General features: G+C 43.0%; 1 protein-coding gene across 1 annotated transcript in view; it reads right to left on the reverse strand.

Moving 5' to 3' along the window:
• Positions 1–18,462, reverse strand: part of col13a1 (collagen, type XIII, alpha 1) — a 67,246-nt gene that overhangs the window by 3,196 nt on the left and 45,588 nt on the right. The window contains exons 30-35 of the mRNA XM_085427277.1: positions 13,393–13,428; positions 10,122–10,175; positions 9,980–10,033; positions 9,306–9,341; positions 6,885–6,971; positions 5,719–5,796 (exon numbers count right to left, since the gene is read on the reverse strand). Coding sequence (XP_085283403.1) covers positions 5,719–5,796; positions 6,885–6,971; positions 9,306–9,341; positions 9,980–10,033; positions 10,122–10,175; positions 13,393–13,428 — 345 coding nt within the window. The remainder of the gene's footprint in view (positions 1–5,718; positions 5,797–6,884; positions 6,972–9,305; positions 9,342–9,979; positions 10,034–10,121; positions 10,176–13,392; positions 13,429–18,462) is intronic.

Consider the following 18,462-nt stretch of genomic DNA (forward strand, 5'->3'; position numbering starts at 1 on the left):
AGAGCGGAAGCAACCTGAGATATGTTGACATGGTACAAACAGTATTTATTTCTGCAGTTTTCATTGATGAAATTACATTTGTGTGTCCTTTCAGGATGAAATCTGGGACTACAGCTGTTGCAAGTTGTACAGAAAAACACTATCACCATAGCAACAACCATGCATATTATGGCATTTACAGACTTTTGCTACAATAAGCAGGTAAAGTCAACAGCTATTTCCCAATTCATAGGCCGCATCCTTCAGAGGACCTGGCCTTTGCGGTCTTCATGGGCCGAATTTGGACAGCTCTTGTCGTGTCGCTGTGACGTAATAGGCCTACAAATGCGGCCTCAGAAGGATGCGGCCTATGAATTGGGACATACCTAATATTTCACCGATTCCCAATTTTTTTTCCAAAAGTATGTGACAGATAAAACTTTGATGTCTCCTTCACAAAAAGGAAAACCAAGAATTTTAGGTGCCTCTATACTTAGAGATATATTTGCTTTAACACACGGGCTGCTGTGATTCAGACTGAGCCTTTTCAGTTGTCAGACTGTGAAAGGAATAATACAGGGTGGGCCATTTATATGGATACACCGTAATAACATGGGAATGGTTGGTGATATTAAAGTCCTGTTTGTGGCACATTAGTATATGTGAGGGGGCAAACTCCTCAAGATGGGTGGTGACCATGGTGGCCATTTAGAAGTCGGCCATCTTGGATACAACTTTTGTTTTTCCAATAGGAAGAGGGTCATGTGACACATCAAACTTATTGGTAATGTCACAATAAAAACAGTGGTGTGCTTGGTTTCAACGTAACTTTATTCTTTCATGAGTTATTTACAAGTTTCTCTTTGTTCACAGCCATTGACATGTCGAAGAGGTTAACACGTGAGGAGCGGATCGAAATTGTGTTGATATCTGGTGAACGCAGTAACGAGGTCATTGCAGCAGATTTCAATACAAGACACCCTACGGGACCACCCATCTCCCATGCTACAGCTAGCAAACTGCTTGCTAAGTTTCGTGAAACTGGTTCAGTGTTGTCAAAGGAGCTTGCAAAGAAAAGCGTCTGGACTTCTTTAAGTTGCTTGAAGACGTTTCACCTCTCATCCGAGAAGCTTCTTCAGTTCTAAGGTCAAATGGTGGAGAGTCCCAGATATAAACCTAGTGGGAGTGACCCCCCACAGAGGGACAAAAGGACCCCCTGATGATCCTCTAATCGCCTGAGCCAAGGTGTGAAATTGGGTGTGGGACCCAATCAGCCAGAGTTTCGGGTGTGTTCATTGTGAAACCTGGCCCCACCTTATCATGCGAATTCCTGAGGTCAGATGGCCCAGGATGTGAGTGGGCGTTAAGGCGTCTGGGAAGGGATCTCAAAACTGGATTATAGATGGCAGAGGATCCAGATGAAACCATGGTGTCCTTTGATGTAGTCTCTCTCTTCACTTGCATACCCACCACGGAGGCCGTGGAGACTGTCAGAAAACGACTACAAGAAGACAGCTCCTTGGAGGACAGGACCAACTTCACACCCGATCAAATCTGCACACTGTTAGACCTCTGCCTCACCACTACATATTTCAAGTACAACGAAGGCTTTTACAGACAAAAACATGGCTGTGCCATGGGCTCCCCCGTGTCACCTATTGTAGCCAACCTTTACATGGAGGAAGTGGAAAGGAAGGCTCTTGGCTCTTTCAAAGGAAGAGTACCCAGCCACTGGTACAGATATGTGGACGACACCTGGGTCAAAATCAAGACACAAGAAGTGGAATCCTTCACTGCGCACATTAACGCTGTGGATAAAAATATCAAGTTCACCAGGGAAGACACAAAGGACAACTGTTTGCCTTTCCTGGACTGCGCTGTGCACATTGAAGAGAACGGCAAACTCAACATCGAAGTTTACCGGAAGCCCACACACATGGACCAGTACCTCCTTTTTGAATCCCATCACCCTCTGGAACACAAACTTGGAGTAATTAGGACCCTACACCACCGGGCAGAACATGTTCCCTCTAAGCCTGAAGGAAAAAAGAAGGAACACACACATGTAAAGGAAGCACTCAAAACGTGCGGCTATCCTAAATGGGCGTTCTCAAAGTCAGCAAAGAGGCACAGAAAAGAAGACCAGACACCAGCGAAGGAGGATAAGAAGGACAGACGCAACAACATTGTCATCCCCTATGTAGCCGGTGTATCAGAAAAAGGAGGAGAGTTTTCTCCAAGCATGACATCCCAGTGTATTTCAGACCCAGCAACACACTCAGACAGAAACTGGTTCACCCGAAAGACAAAACGCCAAAACACAAACTTAACAACGTGGTGTATGCTGTACAGTGCAGCGAGGAATGCTCAGACCTCTACATTGGAGAGACCAAACAGCCACTTCACAAGCGCATGGCACAACACAGAAGAGCCACCTCCACAGGACAAGACTCAGCAGTCCATCTGCATCTTAAGGATAAAGGACACTCTTTCGAGGATGCCAATGTTCACATTTTGGACAGAGAGGACAGATGGTTTGAAAGAGGAGTGAAAGAAGCCATCTATGTCCACTGTGAGCGACCATCTTTGAACAGAGGCGGGGGTTTACGACACCAACTCTCTGCCATCTATAATCCAGTTTTGAGATCCCTTCCCTGACGCCTTAACGCCCACTCACATCCTGGGCCATCTGACCTCAGGAATTCGCATGATAAGGTGGGGCCAGGTTTCACAATGAACACACCCGAAACTCTGGCTGATTGGGTCCCACACCCAATTTCACACCTTGGCTCAGGCGATTAGAGGATCATCAGGGGGTCCTTTTGTCCCTCTGTGGGGGGTCACTCCCACTAGGTTTATATCTGGGACTCTCCACCATTTGACCTTAGAACTGAAGAAGCTTCTCGGATGAGAGGTGAAACGTCTTCAAGCAACTTAAAGAAGTCCAGACGCTTTTCTTTGCAAGCTACTTTGACTACGATGACCTGGATGACTGAGAACCTTCACAGACATATGGTTCAGTGTTGGATTTGCCAAAATGTGGATGCAAGAAAACTAATGAAGAAACATCAGTGGCTGTCCTAGCTTCATTCAGCAAGAGCCCACAGCGCAGCACTCTCCGCATGTCACGGGAGAGTGGCATTAGGCGAACGTCCCTTCGGCAGATATTAGCTACTCACAAATGGCACCCTTACAAACTCCAGCTGCTGCAGCATCTCAACGAGGATGACCCAGATCGGCGCACAGAATTTGCAGAATGGGCAAAACAAAAATTGGAACAGGACCCTCAGTGCACGCAGAAGATTTTGTTCAGTGATGAGGCAAACTTTTATGTGAATGGTGAAGTTAACAAACAAAACCACCACTATTGGTCTGACACTAACCCACATTGGATGGATCCCTCCAAGACTGTTGGACCAACAAAAGTGATGGTTTGGTGTGGTATATGGGGCACAACGATAGTGGGTCCATTCTTCATCAATGGAAGCCTCAAGGCCACTGGATATTTGAAATTGCTACATGATGATGTGTTTCCCTCTTTATGCACTGAAGCTGGCACGTTCCCTGAGTTTTTCCAGCAACATGGTGCACCACCACATTATGGGTGCCAGGTCCGAGCATTCCTAGATGAACAGTTTCCTGGAAAGTGGATTGGTGATTGTGGGCCAGTTAAATGGCCCCCAAGGACTCCCGATCTGACCCCCTTAGACTTTTATCTTTGGGGTCATCTGAAGGCAATTGTCTATGGTGTGAAGATACGAGATGTGCAGCACCTGAAACTACGGATACTGGATGCCTGTGCTGGCATTTCTCCTGCGGTGTTGCTATCAGTGTGTGAAGAGTGGGAGAAGAGGGTTGCATTGACAATCCAACACAATGGGCAGCACATTGAACACATTTTATAAGTGGTCAGAAACTTATAAATAACTCATGAAAGAATAAAGTTACGTTGAAACCAAGCACACCATTGTTTTTCTTGTGACATTACCAATAAGTTTGATGTGTCACATGGCCCTCTTCCTATTGAAAAAACAAAAGTTGTATTCAAGATGGCCGACTTCTAAATGGCCACCATGGTCACCACCCATCTTGAGGAGTTTGCCCCCTCACATATACTAATGTGCCACAAACAGGACTTTAACTCATTCACTGCCAGCCATTGGCAGTGAATGAGTTAAACCCATTGACTCATTCACTGCAATTGACGGCTATAGACGTCAATGGCAGTGAATGAGTTAATATCACCAACCATTCCCATGTTATTACGGTGTATCCATATAACTGGCTCACCCTGTAGATTTTATAATAAAGTCTAAGCCTTACCTGTGGAAAGGCAATCAAGAAGACCTAATCAGTTTGCTTTACAGATTAACAGATTCATGACTACATTAAATAAACAGATTAGCAAATCTCTTTTCTTTACTCTTTTTCACCCGTCTCCCCTCATTCACATACATGGACTTCAACTTAGTACTAGAGAATTCATGTATTTTCCCTCCAGTGAATAAATCCTTCCTCTCACTGTAGATCATGTCTACAATCATCACAGTCAGAGACAGACTCCTGCCTGCTCACCTGTCAACCTTTCCATCACCACTGCAAATAACAAGCGGCTCAGAGCCCATCACTGCTGATCTCACCCCTACCTTGAACCTATCCCTTGAATACTATCCTGTATTTAATTCAATTCAGTTCTGAACCTCATCACCAGCAGTCACCCCAAGGGACTTAGGGTTGTAAGATAGAGACCCTACAATAATAGAAAACCCCAAATATCAAACAACCCCCTTTTAGAAAGAACTTGATGACAGTGGGAAGGAAAAACTCCCTTTTAACAGGAAGAAACCTTCAGTAGAACCAGGCTCAGAGAGGGGCGGCCATCTGCCGGGATCAGTTGGGGGTGACAGGAAAGAAATAAGACACGATGGGAAAGACAGCCAGAGATTAATAAGAACTAATAATTAGATGGAGAGCGGTGTGTGAGCACATAGAGAGTGAAAAAGGTGAGATAACAAGAAACACTGAAACACTCCATGCATCATGGGAAGTAGCCTAGACCCATTGCAGTGTAAGAAAGCCCTTACTATATCCTCTGTCTCCCGAATCCAATCTGGGAGCTGGTTCCACAGAAGAGGGGTCTGAAATTTGAAGGCTTTGCCTCCCATTCTACTTTTAAATATTTTAGAAAATGAAAATTAAGCCAGGATTATATTCCATCAACAAGTCTCCTGTGTAGAGGACACACTAAATCCACATGTTTGTGGATCATAAAGAATGGATGCCTTTCTGATGCAACCCTGCCCATGTATCCGGGCTTGGAAATAGCACATGGTGGCTACTGGCCCCTGTGGCTGGTTTTCACTCCCTGTGGTAGTCTATTGCCTTGTAGATAGGGAAGAATAGTGCCCCATGCAAGAAACAGTGTAAGAAACCATGACTAAAGGCATTACTATATTTGAAAATAACACTGTGAAGGTTTTAGATCCGAGGTTGGTGTATTAGTCACAATTGTACGTGATGTTATGTTTCAAAGGTTTTTAGTCGTTATAATCACTCTTGATTATGTTATGTTGTCTCACCATATTGTAGAGGAAGCAGTGAGTTGATTACAATAAATTTAAACTATCATGCAAAAGTGCATATTGTTGTTTACAGCGATGCACTGTAGGATCCATAAAGAGGAGTGTGGTTGAGGGTAGCTAAAGGCATGCTAGTAAAGGGAAAGAAAGAGCACCATACCACAGGGCAAGGGGCATCCAGCCCGTCCAGGCCTGGCAAGCCCGGTTCACCTTTTTCCCCTTTAATGCCTCGGAAACCCTGTTTGTGAAATCAGCCATTTAAAAAAAGAGTTTTGCAGCTCGTGCAGCAGAAGAGTGTTTTCCCTCCACTGCTTAATGGCAGGAAGATCTCGATGTTTCTCCACGATGTCACTGACTTCAGTTTCCTAAACATGCAGGAAACCTGAGACTGACAGGAACCGGGCTCACTGATATGGACTTGCAAGGAAATGGTTTCTCTGATTCTAATGCAGAGGTTAATGTTCTCTAACATTTCACTAAGAGTATCTGACTGGTACAAGTAGAGCAGACCATCAGCATCTTCCCCAGTCTTTGATTGCTTTGCTTGTTCAAAACAACCAGTGCACCATGGCTGGAAGAACAGAGCCAACAGTGCTGATGGACATAATGGATAAAATAACACCAGAGAGAAATCTGACAGTAGGTATGCTATTGATTTTGATTTAGTATTAGAAGCTCTTGCCTATAGCTAGTCTATGCTGAACTGTCTAACTTTCTTTACTACAAAGCTGCAGAGGTGAAGGTGCAGGAAGAAAGTTCAGCGTGGAGTGGGAATACTTTGGTGTCTCTGTGGCTGCCTGTTTCCTGTCTGTCTGGGACCTGGAAGAAAAGTTCCTCAATCATAGCTGTGATCCAGTCTCAAGCATCTTTGCTCTCATGAATGTCTTTCTTTTTCAGTAGTATTTTATAATAATGTCACACTATTAAGCATTACTAAGGTATTAGTAATGCCTAATTTATCATTTATGTAGTATTACTGCTCCTTAGTATGCCACTTGAAAGATACAGATATATTATTATGACTATGATTATGAAAATGATTATTACCAGCAGTGATAGTTGCGCATGGTGTGATAGTGTGATATTATTATAATGTCCTACACTTCCTCCTTTGGTTTTTTGAATGGATGAGGGATTTAAGGATGTATATTGATTCTAGTCGTGTTGTCAAAATAACCTACAGCTGGACCACTGGACCAAAACCACTCTGAGGTTGATTAGAAACATTAAATGAGGCAAAAGGAAGCTGTCCAACTGAAATGTCCTGAGAGTAACTTGCTGCTTCTTCCCTTTGCCTCATGGCTAAACACAGAACTACTGACATACCAATGGACAGGGGGCATCTAATCCAGGTGCTCCTTGGTCTCCCTTATCCCCTTTGGCCCCCCTGTTGCCTTTCTTGCCCCTCTCTCCCTGCAAACAGTGTATTAAAAAGAACAAATTTAATCCTCCTTACTACACCACAGTAGAAGCAAATGCTTTTGTTTGTAAGATTTCAATAGCTGTTTTTTGACATATGCAACAGATGATATGAGAAATTTTAGCGTCATTTTGATTCACTAGTTTTCTTTGTATGATTTAGCGATCTAAATTCACTAGAGAGTGGGAGGGAGTAGAAGGAAACAGGAAAAAGTAAGCCATTGCAGTTGGTGAGCAGGTTTCCTACCAGGGACAACATGCACACTACGAAACAGTGCACGTACAGCTTACACAGCTTGGCTCATTCACACAAGCACTTTTTTCTACTGAAGTGCTTTCTAGCTAACATTCACACACATTCTTACCCTCAAGGATGCATTAGAGAGCTTGGCGTTAGTGTCTTGCCCAGATGTAGATGTAGTAGATGATCTGCTCTAACTCCTGAACTACAGCCTACAGTGACATTTAAACTTGTCACAGTAACATGATGGGTCAAGAAACTGTTGGATTTTGATGCATAGTTTATTTTCTTGCATCGTGGACAATTCCTGATAAATAATTTTGTCTTTTACGGGAAAAATCGACTAAATTTACAAACTGAAGTCTACATTTAGGTGTTAAAAAGCAATCTAACACCAGGAGGGGGAAAAGTATTTGGTTAAACTTAAAACCTGCACCATTTTTAACAAACAAACCTATCACCCTGTTAGACCAAGAATAACAGATTGATGCTTTCTCAATATTAACATATATATCAAAATAAAGAACATCAATCCATTGTCTTCATTATTTAATTGCATTATATGTGCTACTTTGGCATGCAGCTATTTCAAAATGATTACGTGACTTCATCAAGTGGATTCAGTTCAGGTCAATTCAGTTTTATGTAGCTCCAATTTAAATCAAGCTGCTTCAAGGCATTTAAGGCCTTAAAAGTCTTTACTTTGATTCTAAGGTAAAGAAGGACCTTCAGGTCAATGTTTGTGTCACCTGTGTCTGCTCCTACAGGCAGGGATTAAGAGATAAGAGTTTCATGCTGTAACTTTAAGCAGAAAATGACTTTTGCTGCGGTCTTTTTTGTTTCTGTCGTCTCATCTGGATACCATTAAACCCAGTGCTTGGGCTTTTAGCAGTTTATTTCAGATGTAGTATTTTTTTAGCACCTGCAGTAAAGACACTGGTAATATTTGGTGTAAGGTTTAGACTGATCACAGTTAGATTTGTACAAGCTGTTTAAAAAACAAAGATGAACCCAGAAATGCGAAAATCTTGTTGTGCTAGCATCTAATGAGTAGACACATTTTACAGTGATGAGAGAACACTGACGAGTTACAGGTTAAAGGTTCAGGGGCTGGAGGGACTTAAAGGATGCTTGCAAGGAAGAGCAACTGTTAAGTAGGACTAGTTAAGAGGTAAGTGTAAGAGAAGGAACCCAAGACTACATTAGGATGCAGGAGGAGGAGGAACAGAAGGCCAAAATTTGTGAGAGGGAGAGAGGGCAATCCCAGCAATAAAAAGAGCTGCAGGCCACAGAGCAAGGTGAAGGGAAGGAAAAGGGGATAGGAAGACCTGCGGAAACAAAGGAAGATAGGAAAAAGTAAAAACAGCAACACAATCTCACAGCTTCAACACTTTCAACTGGATATTCACATTTAGGTGGATTGTTTGGGTTTCTGTATGTGTACACTGGAAGTGTGGCCAGTTGAACGTGCTGAAAGAGCCCACAAAGATAAAACAAAATGGAAGTGGAAATATTAATTGTCACAGGTTAATGGGAAGGAAACAGGCATTCTCTGAGGGGTGGGTATGTGACCAGCACACAATGATGTTTTAATTCATAAAACAGTTTTTTCTCTTTAGTTCCACTAAAAACAAAGGTGCTTTAGAGGATGTCACTGAGGATATTGTTAGAATAGTTTAACATTAGCACTGGAACTAAAATTGATTATGACTGTTTTAACAGTAAGCCTGACATCGAGATGCCTCCAAGTGACCATTGGGTTCAAAACAAATCCCCTGCAAACCAAACATTTTGCCTAAACTATGACTCACTGATCTTTACTTTTATGCATAATATCAAAGAGAACATTTATTTATTGAAATTCAGATATTATCTGTATATATTAGAAAGAACATTGTCAGAGTTTCTCAGAAAGAAATTTCAACAACAATTTTGTGGATGTAAATGCCAACTGTGGTAATAATATTTACCAACATAAACTACTTAATAAATGAAATTACACATGTGTGTGTGCACAGATGATCAGCCACAATCACGTTAGTTACTTTATTTTTATAATAGGCCAAACACTGCAGACAGTATGTTACCTGATTTCCCTTGAGTCCCTGTGGTCCTACTAATCCCTGTAAAAAGAAATCAGATGTCACATTGGGGACTGTGCCATATGACTGCATTTGGGGAATAAGGACACATGTTTTTATCACTGTTGTTATTTTGCCAAATACAGTACTCTCCATAAAAAAGTGATGCCACTGTGTTAATATGGAATAAACTCATTCCATACGCTTTTAATACACACAAACATTTTTCCATATCTTTACTAAACAGCTTTGAAACAGCTTTACATTTAACCAAACAGTGAGTGAAAATGAAACTGAAGCATCGTCCCACACAAAACTGAAATCCCAGTAGATGTGTTTGTGACAGCAGTGTGTAGCTGCCGCATGAGTTTGAAGCGTAACAAATGCAAACATTGGCATGAATTGTTTCTTGAACTCTTGCAGTGTCATTGATAGCAGGAACAAATGGCCTTCTTTAGGATTGTACTGTATGGATAGTACTTGATCTTATCTTTCACCAGCACAGTTCGCCTCCCTACCCTTTGATGTGTAAATCATATTGCTGTGAAGGATGCAAATGCAAATTAAAATGTTACCAATGTTAACCCCCCCCGAACACACACTCTCACACACACACACACACACACACACACACACACACACACACACACACACACACACACACACACACACAGACTTACGGGGATGCCTTGCGGCCCTGTTGGTCCTGGAATTCCAGGATCACCCTTTTCACCCTGTAGTTGTGACAGAAACCATCACCTGTACATGCCGCCTGATCTTAAACTCGATGCATCTTTTAGAATAAAAAAAAAAGTTACTCACTGTCTCTCCCTTTGGTCCTGCTGGCCCTGGCACACCTGCAGGTCCTACTAGACCCTTTAAAACATGTTAAGGAAAGTAAATAGTAGGATCTACAAACAGAATAGTCAGGATCATCAAATGCCTCAAATCAGTAAATCAACAAGCTTTCTGGTACAATGTATCTTGGAGCATTTAAACCAGTTCTTCACAAATCTGAGATAACAGAACATTTCTACAAGGTAATTTTCTGCTGGTACTTGTAGCATATACCAAGCTTGTTGAACTACTGTCCAAACTGTATTAAACGAGGGAAAATGAATAAAATGTCAAGGTTGCAGCCTTCTGTCTAAGTATGAATCAAGATTGGAGAGGAAGATCTTGCATCTTAGGCATATCCAGCATGTGCACCCCTGTCTGTAATGCAGCTGTCCACGTGTACTACATGATATTTAAACATGCAGCACAGGTATCTCTGCATGCTTATTTGCATACTTTCCAGCAATGGCAGCTTTGCAGCCTGACGTTGGTACTAGGAGGGCCAGGAAGCAGGAAACTGTTAAGGTATGATCAGAGTTGGAGTACTGACACTATAATGGCATTCTATACGAGCTGGCAAGTTGTTTTGTTGGCAATCGCTTACAAGACACTGAATAGTTTGGAATAGTTAAGACGATCTGGAAAACAACTTGCCATAACACATAAACAGCTTCAAATTCCAAGATCTCTCAGGTGCTTGTGGTGGCTGGGCCTGTATGAGATGTGGTTATATCTCATAACCGTATGGATTTATGGTTTAAATTTTCAGGTTACTGATACTTAGAAAAGTAGTTGAGGGAGTTTAATTAAAATAGGGAAAAAATAATTGAAATTTCTTCATACCTAATCAGCTTAGCAGGAGTCATTGATGAGTTTCCCTTTTTACAAGAAACAAACTGAATAACAAGTTTTTATTTCTTTTTATAATGGTAATACAGTTAAAGAGCTTACCTCCTATAGATAATTTACTTTGAAAGCAATTTGAACATCTATTGCCTAAATTAGTTTCATTTGTATGTCCATCTTTATGCACAGGCTAATTTCTTTTGTCAACTCTGGAAACTTACACAACTGCCTGTAGACAAGCCATTATTCAAATCTTTTTTTGAATAAAAAAAACCAGAGTGAAAACAGAGGTTATGAGATTTGATGGACAGTAATTGATAAGGAAATATACATATTTCTATTCTAGCTTGATTTTCTATTCTAGGAAAGCAGGCAGACATGTTGAACATAAAAACTTGCAAACTAAAAGGAAGGAAACCAGGAATCTGTAATAAGCCTGTTTTGAATTGGGTGAAGTTGGCTTAAAATTTTAAGGGTTTATTGCTGATTGTGTAAAGAATTAAAACGCAAACGAACACAAAGAATATTGATATGTTTTTGGAAAATTGTGATGAACATACTAAGATGGTGAGTCATTGTAACCAAACAGTTCTAGGTCATTTGTGTTGGTAATACTCAAAACAGATGGATGATTGTCAATGATCAGTTTTGTCATTGACAAGTAATAATCAGGTAGCAGACTTTCACCCGGGGTACCAGAAGCTCAACAGCAGACTAAGTTGTTTGGCAGAGAAGATTTGCAAGTTTTCATGGTCACAATGCACACACTCAATTCTGCTGCTGTACATGTACACCACCATTTAAGGGGAAATTTACTATCAACACAAAGTACGAAGAAAACTTTTTAGTTATAGTAACTCGCTATCTAACTATGTTGGTGGAAATAAATAATTGATCCCCTACTTTGTACATTTGTAACTTACATAGAAATGGACAGCCTCTAATTATGATGGTAGTTTCATTTTAATGGAGAGAGACCGAATATTAACCAAAAATGCAGAAGAAAACACATTACATCAAAATTATAAAATGATTTGATTTGAATTCTGACTCCAATAAATCATTCATTCTCTTTTGATCTTAACTCTTTATGTGTAGAAACCACACCTGTCCACAGAATCAACCTCTCCACCATGATGGGCAAAACCAAAGCTCTCAAAGGACGTCAGGGAAAAGACAAAAGCTGGAATTAGCTACAGTGCTAACCACCGTGCCACCGTGCTGCCCTTGGTTTGGTGCTATTTATATAGCACCAAATCACAACAACACTCGACTCAGCATGCTTAATAATGCAAGACCCTACACAGAGTCACCCCAACCATCAGATGACACCCTGTGAACAAGCATTTTGGCAACAGTGGGAAGGAAAAACTCCCTTTCAAGAGGAAGAAACCGACAACCGACTTGCTCACCTGGAAAGGGCTGGGAAACCTGTGAGAATCATGTTCTTTGATTTCTCCAGTGCTTTGAACACCACTCCTGCCCTGACCACACTCGCAGAGACTAGCTGGAGTATACAGGTGTGGACCATCATCTCACTACATGGATCCTGAACTATCTCACCAGCGTCCATCAGTACGTAGGATTTCAGACATGTGTGTCTGTACAGGCACCCCACACACCCAATACAGCACAGATGTCTCTTAAAACTCGGTCAATTACTTCCAGCAAGAATTCTCTGATGACTGAGAGTAAAGAGAACTGATGGGGACTGTTTTGGCTGATGCAGCAAAACTGTCTATTCAACACTGGGAAAACCACCTCCAGTTTGTGCTGGAGATGGGCCTTCGCAGGCAGAAACATCTTACACGTATAGCAATGAACATCCAGGGAATTAAGATTGAGACAGTGGACTCTTATGAGTACTTGGGTGTTGACCTGACCAATAAACTGACAAAGTAGACTGTATCTGAAGACTCCAGTCTTTTGGATTGCAAGGGAACTCCCGAAGACCTTCTGTAACTCTGTGGTGGCATCTGCCATATTTTATGGTCATGTGGTCTGCAGGGAGATTAACATCCAATCACAGCACTATCTATCATTAGTCATATATATCTAGCTACATATATAGGTTTATTGTTTATTGTCTTAATAAAAGAGACTGTTCATTTATTTGTGTGAGCAAAATTAGAAATTCAGCAGGGGATCAAATAATTACTTCCCATATATCACCATATAGATAATACGTTCTCAGTGCCACTGTATCCTCCAAACCCAACTCTGTGCACTCCTGTCCTCACAGAGTTTCTTTAGAATGAAAAATATTAAGACAAGCATGGGTAGCAACAAAGCAAGCATACAGTATACAACAAGCAGGCATTAAGGACATCAAGCAGGCAATAGTTGGGAGTAGAAGGGAGGAAGAAGAGGAGAAAGAGAAAGGGATTGGAATGTGACTTGCACCACTCACCACTGCACCTGGTCTGCCGTCTAACCCATGAGCCCCCTGTATAGTGTTGTACACAGTTAGAGAGCAGAGATGATGAGGGGACGAGGTGGTAGGTAGATGGGGAGGGTAGTCAGAGTTGGATGGGGAGATGGGGGAAGGAGGCGTGAGTGAAGCAGCGACTCAAGTGACTTCAAAAACATATTCAGATGATCACAACAGATGAGCGATGAAAGTGATGAAGCGGAAGAGTGAGTGATTTGGTCATAGTGGGTGATGGCATCATGTTTTTCTTCGCAGTGATGGCTGTTCTAAATTTCACTGTGATTATATCAAAGGCATATTTTACCATTTTAAAAATAAAATTTACTTCTATACTGACATGAGCACTGGCTATAAATGAAACTTATTGAGTGTGACATAAACCATAAATTCTTTGTAAAGCCAAAGATTTACAGCAACATGGTCCATTTTAGAAAGATTATAATAAAAAATTAAATTTAATTCAATTATATTATATTCATTAAAGCTGTGATGCCACTTGGCTCAAGGCATTTACACTGCAACATAAAGACACTGCAAAGTTAGAAAGGAGAACACTCAGCCAGTGTTGAAGCAGAGCTTTACACACAGTCATAAATTGTTGTTAGATTCACACATCTCTTCTGCTTATCTCTGTGTGTGTGTGTGTGTGTGTGTGTGTGTGTGTGTGTGTGTGTGTGTGTGTGTGTGTGTGTGTGTCCTAATATAGAACAATTTCAACCAAAAATGTACAATCTGGATTCATCAGTCCATGAAACCTTTTACTATTGATACATACAGACTCCAGCTATTTCCTCCTGTTTAAGGATGGTTTCTTGTCAACCACCTTTCCACCAAGAACATTTTTGATGACACAATAGTAAAAAGTGGGTCAGCTGAAGGGCCTCATATATTTTTCAGGTCCTGTTTGTGAATTTTCTCCTATTTAACTCTTGGAAATCTTGGAGTCGATGTTAATCAGGATATGTCCTCACCACACTTTAAACAAAAAGTGTAATAAAACATCTAGAATTATATATAGGAAAGCATATAGAGGCTACAATGAAGCATGTAAATGAATCCATAGAAATGTAGAATGAAGTACAGTATGTGGATGAGTAAATCATAGTAATGAATGATTCAACCTTTGCCCTAGTTTATCTGTGTTAAAGGTCACAGAGAAAGAGAACGCATGATGGGATTCATGTAAGAGGTAAGAGGAGAAGGAGAGAAAAAAGATTGTAACTGTCAAACACGGAACCATCATTTATAAGTGGTTTTACTGATTGTTAATTAGTTGTAAATATGTTTAAGTTAACCAGTATAATGAATCAGAAAATAGAATAACAATGATTCAGGCCTCACTGAGATGATGTTACAATGAATGTTCATGTGAAAATGTGCTAAACACAAATCTAACTGAAGTAGAAATACATAAGCTAAATGAAACAAAGTGAATTGTATTGATATGTGACTGAGTGTGTAAATGCATTTTCTATGTTAAGAATGACAGGTGAAAGATGAAAATGTAATGAAGTGGTTTGAAGTAGGTGATTCAAGATGGCGCCGAGTATGGCAGCCTTGTCGCGAGCTCCCCCAAGCAACAGCTTTTTTCTGTGTTTAATTTTACTTTTCCTTCATTTTTTCGCGAGTAGCACATGTCTCCTTGTGTACGACCGACAAACCTTACTGGACATAAAAGACTGTCTTTCTTATAACTTTCCGGAGTTCAAGTTTTGCAACACGGACGCTCCGTTTGCAGACCCCCCATCCATCTCACCTGAGACGCCTTTGTTCTCTGGCCCTGGAGGCCGCAAACGCCGACGCAGAGGGAGAAGATCTGGCGTTCTGGTTCGACTGAGACGGCGCACTAACAGACCACCGTTACCCAGTTTATTACTGGCTAATGTGCAGTCTCTGGAGAACAAGCTGTGCGAGCTTCGGGCACGGATCTCATTCCAGCGAGAGATGCGGGACTGCTGCGTGATCTGCCTCACAGAAACCTGGCTATCGGACAAGGTACCGGACTCCGCATGACAACTACCGGGGTTCTCCGTGCATCGCGCGGACAGGTCACAGGATCTTACTGGGGAAAGCAGAGGTGGTGGTGTGTGTTTCATGATCAACAACAGCTGGTGTGATTATGCGAACGTGCACCCGGTCAAATCCTTCTGCTCACCGGACCTGGAGTACCTGATGATTAAGTGCCGGCCATTCTGGCTACCGAGGGAATTTACAGCAGTGATTATTACGGCTGTCTGCAGAGGGTCCCGGTGATGTGGAAGACATCATGCCTCGTCCCTGTACCAAAGACGCCACGTCCCAGTGGCCCCCAGGATTACAGGCCCGTGGCATTGACCTCCCACATCATGAAGACCCTGGAAAGGCTCATCCTGGACCAGCTGCGACCCATAGTAAGACCACATCTGGATCCCCTTCAGTTCGCTTATCAGCCTCGTCTCGGAACAGAGGACGCCATCATCTACCTGCTCAATCGTGTCTACACCCATCTGGACCAGCCGGCGAGCACTGTGAGGGTCATGTTTTTTGACTTTTCCAGTGCTTTCAACACCATCAGGCCGACCCTCCTGGGTGATAAGTTAGCAGCGATGCAGGTGGATGCTTCTCTGGTGTCCTGGATTGTTGATTACCTGACAGGAAGACCACAATATGTACGTCTCCCACAGTGTGTGTCTGACAAGGTGATTAGCAACACAGGGGCACCACAGGGGACTGTCCTCTCCCCCTTCCTCTTCACCCTCTACACCACAGACTTCAGCCACTGCACAGAGACCTGCCATCTTCAGAAGTTTTCTGATGACTCTGCGGTGGTTGGATGCATCAGCAGGGATGATGAGACAGAGTACCGGGCTGTGGTCGACTCCTTTGTCACGTGGTGTGAGCAGAATCATCTGCAGCTCAACGTGGCAAAGACCAAGGAACTGATCGTGGACTTCAGGAAGACCAGGAAACACTTGACCCCTGTTTCAATCCAGGGGGTCAGTGTTGACATTGTGGAGGACTATAAATACCTTGGAGTACACATTGACAATAAACTGGACTGGGCTAAAAACACCACAGCACTTTACAGGAAGGGCCAGAGTCGTCTCTATTTTTTGAGGCGACTGAGGTCCTTCAACATCTGCCAGAAAATGCTGAGGATTTTCTATGAGTCTGTGGTGGCCAGTGCGATCCTCTATGCTGTTGCATGCTGGGGGAGCAGGCTGAGGGTCGCAGATGCCAACAGACTTAATAAACTGATCCGTAAGGCCAGCAATGTTGTGGGGATGGAGCTGGACTCCCTCAAGGTGGTGTCGGAGAGGTGGATGCTGTCCAAGATAAAGACAATGTTGGATAACACCTCCCACCCACTCCATGACATGTTGGTCAGTCACAGGAGCTCGTTCAGTGAGAGACTGAGATTACCGAAAAGCACCACTGAACGACACAGGAAATCATTCCTGCCTGTGGCCATCTCCCTGTACAACGCATCCACTTAACACACTGTTTGCTGCTACAACTACACATGTTTCTTTTCCAAATATTTATTTATAAGTGACTTATGTATGTATGTATGTATATATATGTATATATTGTACTATTCTTAGTTAGCGTATTGTCTGTCTTGTTTTAATGTTGGTTTAAAATGGAGCACTGTAACAAAAAATAATTTCCCCCAGGGATCAATAAAGTATTCTGATTCTGATTCTGATTCTGTTTACATTCCCCCACAAGCTGACACTGACCGTGCACTCAGGGAACTGTACAGCGCGATCAGCAGCGAGGAAACCGCACACCCAGAGGCGGCGTTTATCACAGCCGGAGACTTTAATAAGGGAAACCTGAAGAAAGTCTCACCCAAACTCCACCAACACATCCACTTTAACACTCGTGGAGATCGGCTACTCGACCACTGCTACACCTCTTTCCGGGATGCGTACAAAGCCCTCCCCCGCGCCCCATTCGGCCAATCAGATCACCGCTCCATCCTGCTCCTGCCCGCCTACAGGCAGAAGCTGAAACAGGAAGCTCCAACCCGGAGGGCGGTGCACTGTTGGACAGACCAATCGGAGTCTGCGCTGCGGGACTGTTTTGATCACGCGGACTGGGAAATGTTTCACGTGGCTGCTAGGGACATTGATGAATACACAGACTCAGTCTGCGGATTTATCAGGAAATGCGTGGAAGATGTCGTCCCATCCAGAACAGTTAAATCCTTCCCAAATCAAAAACCCTGGATTAACGGAGATGTTCGCGTGGCACAGAGCACCGCCTTTGCCTCCGCGAACACATCGGACTACAAACACGCACATTACCAACTCCGGAAGACGATCAAAGCAGCCAAACGTGAGTACAGGGACAGGGTGGAGCAACAGTTTGACAACCCTCGGAGTATGTGGCAGGGACTAAACACGATCACAGACTTTAGAGGGAAAACCAGCACACCGCAGACCACGGCCTCTCTGTGTGAGGATCTAAACGTATTCTACGCTAGATTCGACACAGCGAACACCATGAGACCGGACAGTGTGCGCACCGCGGATGACGTCAGTGTGCACACTGTGTCTGAGGAGGATGTGCGGAGGTGCTTCAGGAAGGTGAACGCACGCAAAGCTACTGGTCCGGGCGGGATTCCCGGCCGCGTCCTCAAGTCATGCGCGGCTCAGCTGGCTGGAGTGTTCACGCACATCTTCAACCTTTCCCTCTCTCTGTCTGTAGTCCCAGCCTGCTTCAAAATGGCCACCATCGTCCCTGTACCCAAATCCTCCACCATCTCCTCATTGAACGACTGGCGACCTGTAGCCCTGACCCCCATCGTAAGCAAATGCTTCGAGAAGCTGGTCAGGGACTTCATCTGCTCTGCACTACCCGACTCACTGGACCCTCTACAGTTCGCATACCGCCACAACAGGTCCACTGATGATGCCATAGCCCTGACACTACACACTGCCCTGTCACACCTGGAGAAGAGAGACACGTATGTGAGAATGCTGTTCGTAGATTACAGCTCAGCATTCAATACCATCGTTCCCTCGAAGCTGGACAGGAAACTGCAGGATCTAGGACTGAGCA

The sequence above is a fragment of the Rhamphochromis longiceps genome, linkage group LG13 (assembly GCF_057381845.1).
Source record: "Rhamphochromis longiceps isolate RC_006_pf linkage group LG13, R_longiceps_female_GT1.1, whole genome shotgun sequence".
Lineage (NCBI taxonomy): Eukaryota > Metazoa > Chordata > Actinopteri > Cichliformes > Cichlidae > Rhamphochromis > Rhamphochromis longiceps.